Source organism: Nipponia nippon, unplaced genomic scaffold (genome assembly GCF_047370975.1).
Source record: "Nipponia nippon isolate SJK-2023a ecotype South Korea unplaced genomic scaffold, ASM4737097v1 scaffold_17, whole genome shotgun sequence".
Lineage (NCBI taxonomy): Eukaryota > Metazoa > Chordata > Aves > Pelecaniformes > Threskiornithidae > Nipponia > Nipponia nippon.
The window spans coordinates 6769331-6784462 of NW_028262333.1; the positions used below are offsets into that span (position 1 = coordinate 6769331).

Below are 15132 nucleotides of genomic sequence, written 5' to 3' on the forward strand. Positions count from 1 at the left end.
AAGAACCCCAGGGCCAAGTGCAGCATCTTGCACCTGGTGATTAACCAGTCTCATTTGCAGAGAAACTGAGAAGCACATCTTTTGTAAGTACCTCCCAAAATATTTAGGAACCGCCTCAGAGAGGCAGTATTATTTGCAGACAGAGAGGGTTGAGAAAGTTATCAGAGTATACTGACCAGAAACTAAGGAGCTCTTTGCCAATTCAAGCAGATGGTTGACACCACAGCACTGCAAAAGAATGGTCTGAAATCCTTCATAAATACAGAAAGATGCAACAGGAAGAGACCCCTGTGCACTCCAAAAAAATCAGGACAAGAAGCTACCTGCAATTAGGGGGAAAGCTGGCAATACCAGCAGCAAGCTAAGTTTCTAGTCAGACAAGGAGGGTGTGCTGCACAGTAGCCTCTTCCACCTCTTAGGAGCTGGCTAGGGGAGTCAGAAACAGGAACCGGTAACTCTGTGGTTGGTGGTGCCACATTCCTCTCCGCAGTTCTCATGGCTACATGCTAGTTATGCTTGTGCCCAGGGGACCCAGAGAATGTGCAGTCCCATGGGACACGCTAAACTTAACTGGAAAGTAAAGTACTCCACTTCTGCAGGAATGGACCCCGAATGCCAAAAGAGGAACATGCAGCCTGATCTGTTCCTCTACCACAGCTCAGCAGTCCGCACGTCTTGTGAGCAACCACAAATAAGTATGGAGTGTGAGTGCCGAGTGCATTAGCACAATAACAACAGAACAGCCAGCAACAAGGACTTCTCCAGAAAAGATGATGAGGGACATAACTGTCTAGCACCAATGGTCTCAATGCTGAGTAGCTGGTGAAGGTAATGGTGTCAGAGGTAGCTGCAGAACCAAGTGCCAAGAACACAGTTCGAACACTGGTGGACACCATATTCTGTTAGATCTATGGGTGTGCTTCCTCTGCAGCAGCAGCTACTCACCCATTTTTTTTTAAGATTCAGCTTGTCTGACCAGGCCAATCTTTATAACTCTCTGAAGAAGTCTAAGCTGTAGCACTATGGATCGAGATCTGAAAAAGTGGCTATGCTGGCAGCAGCTCTAAGGTCCAGTCTCTTGACTGAAGGCCTAATTGGTTGATGACCCCTCAGACAATCCAGGAGAGTGCTCAATACATGAGATGCTGAATTCAAAACAATACTTGGCTTCACATAAGCTGTAGGCTCAGGATGAGACACTGCATCAAGCACACCCAAAAATTTCAGCAGAAATTCAGCAGAAGTTACTGCATGCAGCAGTATATTCTTGCACATGCTGCAGGTGGAAGGAATGGACCTTTTCCTGAGGCTATAAAGCATTAAGTATGGGGTAGATGCTAGGATGCATGTGGGAAATCATAGTGGGTTCACTACTGGGCTGTAGTAGAGCGGGTTCAGCACAAACCACACCACAACTAAAAAGGTTGTCAAAGCAAACACCCTCATACTGGTAAGCTGAGAAAAGCTCAGTGTGCAAGGGCACACGGGCTTGAGTCAGTACAGCATGGAGTGGACAGGGCCGCTGTGTCCCCTGTTTATAGTGCTACAGTCAAAACCTTCATTCATCATATTCACTCAGGAGCAACTGGCCAAAGTTTGAATGGACTCGTCAATAATCAAGGTACCGGTTAAAATTTCAGGATACTTATAAGCAGTAAAGGTTGGTTATTTGTCATCACCCACCTGGCCTTGTTTCCAGCACTCCCTGAAGATCTTCCAGTTGTTTTTGTTGCTAGGATCATGAAGGCAAAGGAGTCTACCATCACACAGCCAAGAGTGGGAAGTGTGTGGATCCAGCACATTTAAGCCCATTACCATTTCCTTGACCTCTCTCTGTGTGTCAGCTAAATTACTAGCCCGTTTTGCAGCATCAGACGTCTTCTTATTTTCCACCACGGAAGCAATGATATGGTCTAAGAAGTTAGGCAGGCTGGCTTTACCTTTGGCCCCCTAGAAGATGTAAATCCAGAGGTAAGTTTAGTCTTGCAATAGCATACATATTAATGTATGTATGCTCTCATTCAGATTTTAGTCACGGACATCTTGCTATCAGAAAAACACGCAACAGTAAACAAATCAGCTCAGAGACAGGCACATACCCAATAAGAACAGAAACAGCTATGCCCCTGTTTTATAATAGTAAAACTTAAAACAACCTGCTACAGGGTATCTAGAAAAAATATTACAGCAAACAATCATGGAACAGAAAACTTAAGTCATCTAAACTTTGCTACTTTAATGGTAAAACAAGGTTCATATTTTTCTTAACTTACATTAACATCTCAACTCTATTTCCCCATTTTCCTCATTCCATTATTAAGAAAGTGAATACAACCCTGGCACAGGTAAGCTGAGGGATATGGGAACATTAATTAAACACTGACAGACAGAGAGGAGAAGGTGCTTCCTGGATGTACAATGTTAATAGAACCATTAGTAGACAGCCTCTCTGGCTGTGGCGTCCGTGCTCCTCAAGGGATGTTTAAAACTCCTTAAGGGATGTTTAAAATTTGGAAGACATTAACAACACAATCTTAAATCGTGTTCTTAACTTAAAAAAAAAAAAAAAAAAAGCCTGCCTATAGGCCTTACCTATAGCAAGATACTTAAGACACTAAATATACTTCATATATTTAACAGAAGATAAACACTAACTGGAGCATTATTCACAAGACACCTATAGGAGGGGGCAGGGGTGCAATAGATTTCTGGTAGCAGAGAGCTTCTCATTCTAGCAAAAAAAAACCCAAAACAACAAAAAACCCAAAAATGCCCCCCCTCCAAAAAAAAGCAGGGACTGGAAGCTGAATGAACAGTAACAGTGAAAAACTACTACGGGAACAATTTTGCCATCTTCTTTAAAACTGAACTTCAACAGACAGAAAATTTACCATATGCAGAGCTATCAATCTAAAATATAACACTATTCATAACTGAAGATACAAATTCAGTAAAAAATATTCATGAAATTATAGAAGAGTATAGGTCAGAAGGAAGACCTAGAGATCGTTTGGTATAACTTTCTGTTGAAATCAGGTTAAGTTACCCTGGGCTGGGTCAAGCCAAACCTTAACTTCTCAGGGAAGGAGATTACATCACTTCTCTGGGCAGCCTGTTCCATTGCTTGAATGTAAAGTAAGAATTTTTTCTTATATCCAGATAGAAGTTCCCCTGAAGCAACTTGTGTCCATTGCCTCTTGCCCTCTTACCATGCACCCTTGTGAAAGGAGTACCTCCATATTCTCTACAACTACCTTTTAGATACGATAAGATCGATCAGATCCCCAAAGCATTCTCTTCTCTAGGATGAAGAGAACCGGTTTCTTCAACCTTTCTTCATGTGTCAAGCTCTCCAACGTTTTAATCATTCTTCATGGCCCTCCACTGGACCCCCTCCAATTTTTCAGTTTAATTCTTCAACTGGGGAGACCAAAACCAGAAAGTGTTCCAAGTGTGACCTAACAAGTGCTGAGTGGAATAATCACTTTCCCTGATGTGCTCCAGCTGTACGCTTCCTGATGAGGCCCAGGACAGTTTGCCTTCGCAGCTGCAAGGGTGCAATGCTGACTCATGTTCAGCTTGCTGTCCTCCCTGGGCTCCTTTCAGAAGCGTTACACCCCTGCTGGTCAGACCCCAGCCTGTACTGCTGCTGCGGATTATATTAGTTTTCTACAGCCTGTCTTATGCAAGTAAGACTAGATCATAACATCATCCACTTACAATGGTCTTAAAAATGTACCTTTATGCTAACTCTTTAGAGGCCACGAAATAGATAATATGTAGTTTAGCTATTACAGTCAATGCTAACTACTCTTCACAACAGAATGTCAATGCTCCAGAAACACCAAGATGATTCTCTTCATGAGCAGCTATCTATTATTCCTCTCAATTTGACCAACACAACTGTGGTTTCTCAGGTATGTTTCGTTCATATATAGTCTATATTAAGCATCCAGCCATTCAAGCTGGGGGTTGGACCAGAGTTCCCCACAAGTTCTTTCAAATCTAAATTACTCTGTGAAAACCAGAAGTCAAGAAAGTGTAAAAAGACATTACATAGTAGATCTGATTCAATGTGGTGAAAGAATGCATAGAGTCGCAGGGACAGGGATACAAGTTGAGACAGGCCCTCTCAAGCCTTGAAGGAATAACTTGCTTTAAAACAAGTGATGGCAATTTCTTTGCCTGTACTCAGTGATGAGAGGGGGCGGGGGGGAAGTATTATTGGATTCACTTTCCTGCAGCAGCGACATATTTTCCCATACAGCTGTACGGGTCCCTCTACCAAAACCAAAACAACATGAACTATTATTAAGGTTTCATCCTTCCAGCCTGACTCAGAGGAAAAAAAAAAAAAATCCTGCTACGAGACAAGCCATTTCATCATCTTTCTCATTCTATTTGCCTCAGCTTTTGGAGAAAGTATTCTCCAAGAAGAGCTAAGCCTTGATAAATTCCACAGAATCTATCCTTCTCTTCAACTAAATGCTTGTAACCATTTCAAATATCATTGATTTATTCAAGGATTTTTTTTAAGGTTATTTCCTCCAAAATGGATTAAAGAGAAACAAAGTATCCTTATTCCAGAATAAGCATCCAGAAGTAGCAACTACACCTTAAATTCTTAAATTCATATTCTGTGTTAAATGCCTTTCAAGTATACATAAGTTTTTTTAAGGAACTGGTCTGCTCATAGGTTTTTGTCTTTTTCTGTGGTATGCTCTTGCACATTTTTAAAGATGTGCAATTTAAAGTGAGCTTTTAGAGGCATGCTGATTATCAATTAAACAATCTAAAGGCTACATTTAAAAACTCACTTTCTTGGTCTCTTGCAAGGACTAGCTTCTCCACAGCAGTAGTAAACCAAACCACAAACTAACAATTAGCATCAAAATTCTCTACAGCTTTGTGGAGTGCTAAGATACTGCATTTGTTTCAACATTTAAGAATAAGACACTATAAAAACATTTAGATGAAAACTTTTAGATCATCATGAAATTCTTCCCTAGAACAGATATCATTGAAGGAATACAAAATTATTTACCGTAGAAGCTGCAGAAAAGACCGGAGGAAAGGGGATTCCTGTGTCTAACGGGACCTGAGGAAGCTTTCCTGGCCCTGTGTGTAGCAGATCTCTGAGGCTGGAGCCTTCAGCTTTGTTGCTAGATGTCACTGGGCCCAACAAGAGGCTATTAAACAGCTTCGGGGTTAGTGGGGAAACCTTTGTACTGGAGTTGAAGGAATCCAATCCAAAGGGTGAATGGGATTCTTTATTAAGCACTGACCTCAGTGATCCTGATTCTGCAAGATAAATATCAACATTGGAAAAAAAAAAAAAAAAGAAGAAAAAAGGCAAAGTTCAAATGATCATAAAGTTCTCTGAAATTATTTGCTCTTGCATTAAATAGGATATTGACAGAATCTTGTGGTAAAGGTAAATTATCACTGCAACAGTGAATGAGTGACTTTAAAAAGAATCAAAGACATGTACTTCACATAGATTTTACCCTTAGTATGCTGTTAGTTAAGATTTTGAATAGCACAATAGATCTGATCTGAAAGCTTGATACACAAGAAACCACAACTTTGTAATAAACTCAATTAAAAAACATTTTCTTGACTTTCTGAATTAATGTTTCAATATGAAATATTTCAAATTTTAACTGTAGTCAAAATATTGCAGTGGCTAAGCCCTGAAAAACTAGTGAAAGAGTCATGAACATTTAACATTGACATATAAAGTATCCCCTGCTAGATATATGGACAGGAATAAATCCTGTGTTAGTCATGTTACCTTTGATGACTGGGAGGTGTATTCTGTGAACAGTTATTTCATATTGAGAATCACACTTAAACTACTGAGTATTAAAGAAGTTCTAAGCTTTCATCTGACCCTCCAAGTAGACTCTAGTCTCTCAATTCTTTGGAAATGCACTCTTCACATCGTACACAAACCAGCTTTATTTACTTCAATATTTATAAAGTGACAAAGCTGCATCTGCAATTAATTACTATCATTTTACATCAGGATACCAGTGGCTTATTACTTAGAAAATAAATACAAGAACTGACACTGAAATAAAGGGGGAGTAACAAGACAGTATTTTTATCTTCAGCTGTATCATCATCTTTCCAGCTTTGCATATTCCTAAGCCTGTAAAAGAAAACTGATTCTAAGAGGCAAAGGAAGAAAAATGACCGTGTTCTTTTCTATTTAGGGCTAGGCACTCTCACAAAGAATAGCAACCAAGCAGTACATTATCATTTCTCTTTTAATTCCAACCCCCGAGGACACGTCTTCTGCTCACCTTTTGTTTCTTCTTTTGCTTTTTGCGTTGCTAAATCTGCAAGCCAGTGTAAGGCTGACGACGGAGCTGTTTCTGGACAAAGTGGTCTGTTAGTCTTTATTTCACCAGTGTTATTGGTTGGTAATGTCTCTGTTTTTGCAGATTCTTCTATCCTACTATCAGGTGCTTCAGATTTTGGAACAGTGTCCATTTCTATTTGCCCCACTCCTGCTGTCCCTGCTCCAGTGGAAAAGGTGCTCTCGTTTCCAGAGACTGATGCACTAGGATTTACAGTTGGAAGCTAAAACAAAAATATAAACAACTGCTAAATGCTGAATAAAGGGAAGAGTTCAACTTGGGAGACATTTTAGTTATCCAATGCATTGGGTTTTGCTTGTTGTTTTTGTTTGTTCATTTGCTTTACGTGCACAGTAGAGTTCCTTTATGCTTATGCGGCAGCAGAGCACAGGAGCTTCGTCTCTGTGTATAACCTTCCACTGCGGTGTGAATTCTTATCACATCATCTTTTAACACAAGCCCGTGCTTTTCCATTTCTCTTTTTTACAGGAGGACTCTTTGTGTGAACAGAAACAGAACTGCTCGAGATTCAGCATAACATTCAGGAACCATAACAAAATAAATGCACATGTTGCAAGCTACTCATAGTGGTTTGTTTTAAGATACAGCATCAATATGAATGGCTTCCCACCCAACTTCTACATAAGAGTATTAGCCCAAATATCCACTTGGTAAATAACAGTTGCAGCACACATCCCTGAAAAATGTCCCAGAAGATATTTGCTAAGCTAAAACACTCAGAATACAGATAGAGAAAATAAAGTTTGTGTTTCACAATAGATTAGTCTAAAGGATCTAACGTTTAATAGATCTTAAAAATGTAATCCCAAACAAGGTAATTTCAGCCTCAAAATTACATACCTGTGATATTCCATTAGTGACAGCTGGTCTCAACACTGATTTGTTCTGCCGGCTAATACATGGACAATTGGCTTTAATACCCCATTTGCCTCGTGCTGCATGAACCATATCTCCAATATTGTAAAGCGCTGGAAATAAAGTTAATCTTTAATATCACATGTAAAGAAAACTAAAAACAAGGGCTTAACTACAATATATACACAGTATTTTTAGTATTACTGCTAAGTATCTTCAAGATCACATGCTGTAACAAGACACTTGTCTCTGAATAGAGAATTGTGCTAGCACTAGCTTTGCAATGTCACTGAGAGGCTGTCAAGCCTGGCGAATCCTACAGATTATCATCTGCTCCTACTATTCCCTGCAGCATCCAATGATACTGCAATGAGGCAACTTAGAACCATCAAAAGAGGCTGTATCTCCCTTGGAGCAATGCTAAAAGGATCTGGAGCACAGGTGGTGTTCTCCTCTATCCTCCCAGTAAGAAGATGGAGGTCAAATTAAACAGGTGAATGCCTGGCTGTGTGGCCAGTGCCATACTCAAGGTTTTGGCTTCTATGATCACAAACCTACCTTTGAGAAGCTGAGTGTCTCGGGAGCTGATGGGATTCACCTGCCCAAGCAGGGCAAGAGAATCTTTGCCAACAAGTTGGCCAGACTTGTATGGAGAGCTTTAAACTAGATTTAATGGGGGAAGGGGATGGATATTTGAGCAACAGAGAAGAGCCAGGGGCTGCTGATGTATTAGGAAGCAACAGGGAAACATCTGTGAAATGCCTCAAAGGAATTTGGGCATGCTCCTCTCAAGAGCTGACAAGGCTGACAGCCCAGCTGAAGTGCCTCTATATACCACTGCATGCAGCATGCGTAACGAGCAGGAGGAGCTGGAAGTCATTGTGCAACTAGAAAGATACAATCTAATCCCTATCGCTGAAACATGATGGGACAAATCGCACGACTGGAGCACTGCGGAGTGGTTGCTCTCTATGTAAAAGAATGGATTGACTGCACAGAGCTGTCTTTGAAAAACAGCGATGAACAGGTTGAGAGCTTATGGGTAAAAATTAAGGGCTAAGCCAACACAGGAAACCTCACTGTTGCTGTTTACTACAGGCCGCCTGACCAAGGGTAGCCTGCTGACAAAGCCTTCTTACTACAACTACAGGAAGCATCATGCTCACAAGCTCTGATCCTGGTGGGGAAATTCAATCACCTTGACACCTGCTGGAAAAGCAGCACAGCAAGCTGTATGCAGTGTAGAAGACTTCTGCAGTGCATCAAGGATAATTTCTTAATCCAGAAAAAGACAGCCTGACTAGAGGATAAGCGTTACTGGACCTGTTGCTCACCAACATGGAAGAATTAATTACAGATGTCAAGATTGGTGGCAGCCTGGGCTGCAGTGATCATGCCCTGGTGGAATTCACAATCTTGAGGGATATGGGCCAGGTGAAGAGTACAGTCAGGACGCTGAATTTTAGGAAAGTGAACTTTTAGTTCTTAAGAAATTAGTGTATGGGACCCACTGGAAAACTGCCCTCGGGGACAAAGGAACTGAACAGAGCTTGCAACTCTTTAAGAACATTTTTCTTAGAGTGCAAGAGCTCCAAATTCCCATCTGCAAAAAATCGAGCAAGGAAGGCAGGAGAACAGCATGGGTCAGTAAGGACCTCCTGGTCAAACTAAAATGTAAGATGGAAACGCATAGGCAGTGGAACCAGGGACATGTCTCCTGGAAAGAATATAGGGACACTGCCTGGATGTGTAGGGAGGGGATCAGGGAAGCTAAGGCACAGCTGGAGCTGAATTTGGCAAGGCATGCAAAGAATAAGGGCTTCGACAGGTATGTTGGCCAGAAATGGAAGATTAAAGAAAATGTACACCCTACCTTCACTAAATAAGACAGGAGAGCTGGTCACAGCTGACACGGAGAAAGCTGAGGTACTCAACAATTATTTTTTTTTTCCCCTCTGTTTTCAGTGGTATTCTCTCAAGTCCCTGAACCTCAAGGCAGGGACCAGGGGAACAAAGTTCCTCCCATCATAGGAGAATCATAGAATATCTCGAATTTGAAGGGACCCATAAGGATCATCAAGTCCCACTCCCTGCTCCTCGCAGGACTACCTAACACTGAACCATATGACTAAGAGCATTGTCCAGATGCCCCTTGAACTCTGACAGGCTTGGTGCCGTGACTGCTTCCCTGGGGAGTCTGTACCAGGGACCGACCACTCTCTCAGTGAAGAACCTCTTCCTAATGTGCAGCCTGAACTTCCCCTGGCGCAGCTTCATTCCCTGTCCTCATGTCCTGTTGCTGGTCACCGGAGAGAGGAGATCAGCACCTCCCCTTCCGCTGCCCCCCTTGAGGAAGGTGTAGACTGTGATGAGGTCACCCCGCAGCCTTCTCTTCTCCAAGCTGAACAAACTGAGTGTCCTCAGCCACTCCTCATAAGTCTTGTCCTCGAGACCCTTTGCTATGTCGGTCACCCTCCTCTGGACACATTCTAGTAGTATGATGTCCTTCTTGTATTGAGGCACCCAGAACTCCACACAGTACTTGAGGTGGGGCTCCACCAGTGTCAGGTTCAAGACTACCTGAGGCACCTGAACATACACAAGTCCATGGGACCTGATGAGGCGCATCCCACGGTCCTGAGGAAACTGGCTAATGTAGTTGCCAAGTCACACTCCACCATACTTGAAAAGTCCTGGCAGTCAGGTGAAGTCGCCACTAGCTGGAAAAAGGGAAACATCACGCCCATTTTTAAGAAGGGTAAAAAGGAGGACCCTGGGAACTACTGACCAGTCAGCCTCACCACAGTGCCCAGTAAGATCACTGAGCAGATTCTCCTGGAAGACACGTCAAAACATATGGAAGGCAAGGAGATTATTAGAGACAGCCAACACGGCTTCACCAAGCACAAATCGTGCCTGACTAATCTTGTGGCTTTCTTCAATGGAGTGACTGCATCATTGGACAAGGGAAGAGCAACAGATGTTATCTACCTAGACTTCTGTAAGGCCTTTAATGGGGTCCCCCACAACTTTCTTGCTCCTAAATTGGAGAGATATGGGTTTAACAGCTGGACTATTCAATGGGTAAGGAACTGGCTGGATGGCCGCATCCAAAGAGTTACAGTCAACGGCTCTATATCCAAGCAGAAATCAGTAACAGGTGGTGTCCCTCAAGGGTCCTTACTGGAACCAATACTATTTAATATCTTCATCAATGACAGTGAGATTGAGGGCACCCTTAGCAAGCTTGGGGATGACACCAAGCTGAGTTGTGTTTAGCAGTTGATATGCTAGAGGGAAGGGAGGCCATCTAGCGGGACCATGATATGAGTCAGCAATGTGCGCTTGCGGCCCGGAAAGCCATATTGTATCCTGGGCTGCATCAAAAGAAGCATGGCCAGCAGGTCAAGAGAGGTGATTCTCCCCCTCTGCTCTACTCTACTCCACCCCACCTGGAGTCCTGCATCCAGCTCTGGGGTGCCCAGTACAAGACAGACATGGACCTGTTGGAGCAGGTCCAGAGGAGGGCGACAAAAATGATGAGAGAGCTGGAACCCCTCTCCTATGAAGAAAGGCTGAGACAGTTGGCGTGGTTTGGCCTGGAGAAGAGAAGGTTCTGGGGAGACCTTATTGTGGCCTTTCTATATATAAAGGGGATCATAAGACAGACAGAAAGAGACTTTTTACCAGGGCCTGTAGTGACAGGACAAGGGGCAACAGTTTTAAAGTGAAAGAGGGTAGACTTAGATTAAATATAAGGAAGAAATTCTTCACTCTGAGGGTGGTGAGGCACTGGAACAGGTTGCCCAGAGAAGCTGTGGATGCCTCAACCCTGGAAGTGTTCAAAGTCTGGTGGGATGGGGCTTTGAGCAACCTGATCCAGTGAAAGATGTCCCTGCCCATGGCAGGGGGGGTGGACTAGATGAACTTCAAAGGTCCCTTCCAACCCAAACCATTCTATGATTCTATGATTTTTAGGACCAGTTATGTAAACAGTCAAGTAAATGTTCAGCACTGACTATTTACTTTCCCTCCCCCCAACAGAAAAAGATCTTTCTTGCAAGTTAACCAAATTTACTGATACAACTGGAAACAGCTGAGCACAAGAAGTCACACCTAGTATCAGAAGGGTGTTCACTTCAAACCCACAGATTGATCTTACTTGGGTTACCTTCCCTTCAACCCTTCTGCTGTAGCAAGTGAAAGTCTACTCTAAATCCATGCTAGAAAAGGTAACAGCTACAACACCAACCATCTTAGTATTTTTTCTACTTGCTTGCTCAGAATTGAGGAAAAAAAAAAATTGGAATTTTTCCTTTCAGGTTTCAAGCATTACCTGTACCAGGAATGATCTGTGTCGGCATAAGATTCTCTGGTTCATGAGACTGACCCTTTGCACACTTCAGCCATGAGAAGACTTCCTCATCACCAATCTCCTCTGTCTCTGGAATAAAGACACAAAAAAAGTAAAATTTTGTACAAAAGTCACTAAAACTTTACAATACAGAATGTTTCTGCATCGATATTTTTTCTTTAGATTCTTCACAGTGCAGGAGATTAACCTGGTGATCTCAGAAATAAATTATAAATACAGACCATTAGAACAGGATCTACAGCAACTTCTTTGCCTCTTCAGATTATACAGCTACCACAGTCATTTTCCCTTTACCTCTAGCAGCTTGTTATTTTCAATCACCTAAAAATCTTGTCTTCTAGCCTCAGTTTTTGAATATCACACTCCTGTTCTCATTATGCTTTCCTAAGTTATAGAGTAATTCTGTCTTTTCTTGTCATCATCTCCTAAGCTTTTTCAACAAAAAGTTATCTGCAGATCAGTTCCAGGAAGAAGAAACTAAGCTCTCTTGTCAGTGTATCTACTTACAAAGCTAACAAGTAGCAAATTAATAGTTTGAATAGTCTGACAAACTTTTAATTCTTCAGATTTTAAACCAAGTTGGGCCTACAAATATGTAGCTGCATAAGCTGCATGCCATTGTCTTCCTTTAAAAAGGAAGGTGGGGGGGGAAGGGTGAATGGGGTAGGATATGAGAAGGATCATATAAAACTTCATTTCATGGTCCTTTAGACCCGGTATCTGCATAGGTTATTTCTACAGCACAAAGTTTAGAAGCCTCTTGAGGCAAGTAATTGTATTTAAGTAATGCCTTGGTTCTACATTTTGGCTCATTCCAAAATTTCAGACTTGATCAATAATCCACAATTACAATACTGTTTTCAGAAAACATCATTGATAAGCAATATATATGTATACACCACCGCCCCACACACTATCATTTGACATTGTAAAATATCAGTCTGTTCAACACTGACCCTCCTCTGTACACCAGTGAGTAAAAGCTTCTCATATGCCCTGGACATCTCTTCATTTTAACCCGGCACGGGTAAGGTAATCGTATTTATTTGCTTGATGTGAGAAGAAAAGGGGTTAAGAGACTATTGCCCTTGAATCATGGACAGCTTTATGCCACATTCCGTCAGTGATATGTTCAGTCCCAAATGCTTTTTTCCAAACATGTACAGCGCCAGATACAAGAAACCCTATTCTACTTACTTTCAACTATTTCCACTGTACCCAGGTTAACCACGTCTTAAAGATTGTTATGCTCTCTTCTGGTGTATTCTGGCAGTAATTTCATAGGCTTCATTATTATACTGGATCTGGCTGGGATGGAGTTAATTTTACTCATAGCAACTCACGTGGTGCTGTGTTTTAGACTTGTGACCAAAACAATTCTGATAACACACCAATGTTTTAGCTATTGCTGAACAGTGTTTGTACAGCGTCCAGGTCTTTTCTGTTTCTCACTCTACCCACCCCACCAGGGAATAGTCTGGGGGTGCACAAGAGGTTGGGAGGGAACACCACCAGGCGGATGACCCAAACTAAGCAAAGGGGCGTTCTGTGCCGTACAATGTCACACTCAGTCATAAAAACAGAGAGGAGGGAGTTTAAGGGGACTAGCCATCTTTTGCTTGGGGAACTGCTGGGCAATGGTCTACCCATGGGAGGTGGTGAGTGATTGCCTTTGCATCAACTTGCTTTGTTTTGTCTTCTTTCTCTTTTTGTATTTCTCCTTCAATTATTAAACAATTTTTATCTTGACCCACAAATTTTCTCGCTTTTACTCTTCCTTTCCTTTTTCCCCAGTCCCATTGTCGTGGGGGAGTGAGCAAGTAGTGGAGTGGTGCTTAGCTGCCTACTGAGGTTACGCCACAACAATGATATAAAAATAGGTGACTTTTTATCTATTTCAAAAAGCTATTGCTTTTATAATTCATTCAGTGTTCTCTGGCACCTTTATCATATTGAATAGACAGCAGTACTCACACTTATGAACATCCAGCATTTTGTACATCTGCTCCATGTAATAACGTGACTGTCACTAAGAGCCTTACACTTAAGATTGTCCATTGTCAGCACCCACACTACCAAAGCAGTCTCAATACAGTAAAATACACAAAAATACAACCAGGTATTCACTTTTGTAAACATAGTGTGCCTCTATTTGTTAGAAAATGAACTTACTGAACTTTTTCCTGAATTATAAACCCTAGTGCATCAAGGAATCAAAGAAAGAAGAAAACTTTCCAATCTAACTCCTTGTTACAGAAAGGAGCTCTCTGCAATGTCTGCTTACTAGTTCACCTTGTGATGGTTCCGAACTGTTAAGATATTACTTAATTTTCTTTTATACTTTCTGAGGAAAAGATGGAACTATACAGTAGTCTGTCTCAGTACATAGCCTATGCCTGCTGACGTTATAATATTAATATACAAATTCTAACCAACTAGATAAAACAGAGGTATCTAAGGAAACAAAGAATGGAACAGCAGCATATAAGACAGTAGTGCCAAAATTCCAAACCTCCAGCCTCCCAAGATGATACTCACTAACTCTCCCAGAAAACCTTCAGCAACTTCCCAGAAACTATCCCCACTGAAAGCCAGCCAGTTCAACGATTACAGTGGGGGGAAAAAAATTCCAGTACTCACCGCTACGTGGACGGCTCTTCCTCAGCCGGTAACAGTCCAGGCAGACCCCAAAACCACACTTGCGACAAACCCAATGAATATTGAAGAGTGTTGTCTCACATACATCACACATTTCCCTCACGCCACGTACTGCTCGCTTCCATGCCACTTTCTCTATAAAGAGAAGAAACATTAGGAATTATTGCTTTTATATTTTGTATTTCTCCCACCGAATCTGAGAATATCACAGTTAACATTGATAAAGAAAACAATTCACAGAAACATGACTTGAGGACAGAGTATTGAAACACATACTTTTTACATTCAGAGATACATTCTTTGAGTTGCTAGTCTTGTGACACTATTAAAAATCCCCATTTCTAAGAGTGGGTAAGGTCAAGTCCCAAAATGCACACACTACAGAGAAATGGAGGACCTTACAGAGTTCTGCAGTAACTGAATTTCAAGGAGCACTTATGGAACTTACAGCAAAAGTATAAAACTTCTGCTAGTTTTATGAACAAATAATGTGAACTTATAATACTATAAAGAATATGTATTTAGTTTTACTAATCGGATGCCTGTCAACTCTTTGGATTCTAAACCAACACATTTGCTAAGGAAGGGGAAGTCCTCTCCAAATGGCTGCCCCTGAACATTCCAGAAGCTAAAGGGAAAAATCAGATAGTCAGAGCTATCCATGTGATACGCTGGATACCTTTAGAAAATTTTTTCTAAACCCACTCCCCTTGTAGTGGCAACGCTGCCAACTAGTCGCTCAGCTGAGTCCTTGCAGGTTGAACACAGGTGCTGCTCCCTCCCTGGAAAACCCTGTGCTTTTATGTCACGTCCCTGGAGCGTAACAGGATAGGAATACGTAAGAAAAGCTGCTCATTA

The 15132-nt window shown here is 41.8% G+C and overlaps 1 protein-coding gene across 5 annotated transcripts in view; it reads right to left on the reverse strand.

The window, feature by feature from the left end:
- Nucleotides 1-15132, reverse strand: part of KDM3B (lysine demethylase 3B) — a 69599-nt gene that overhangs the window by 18574 nt on the left and 35893 nt on the right. For all 5 annotated transcript variants that reach the window (XR_015703988.1, XR_015703989.1, XM_087754243.1 and 2 more), the window contains 6 exons: nucleotides 14257-14409; nucleotides 11578-11685; nucleotides 7227-7354; nucleotides 6309-6588; nucleotides 5045-5301; nucleotides 1684-1950 (listed from right to left, as the gene is read on the reverse strand). Coding sequence is in view for 3 of the 5 variants with exons in the window: in XM_087754243.1 (XP_087610369.1) it covers nucleotides 1684-1950; nucleotides 5045-5301; nucleotides 6309-6588; nucleotides 7227-7354; nucleotides 11578-11685; nucleotides 14257-14409 (1193 nt within the window). In the remaining 2 variants the exon portion in view is untranslated. The remainder of the gene's footprint in view (nucleotides 1-1683; nucleotides 1951-5044; nucleotides 5302-6308; nucleotides 6589-7226; nucleotides 7355-11577; nucleotides 11686-14256; nucleotides 14410-15132) is intronic.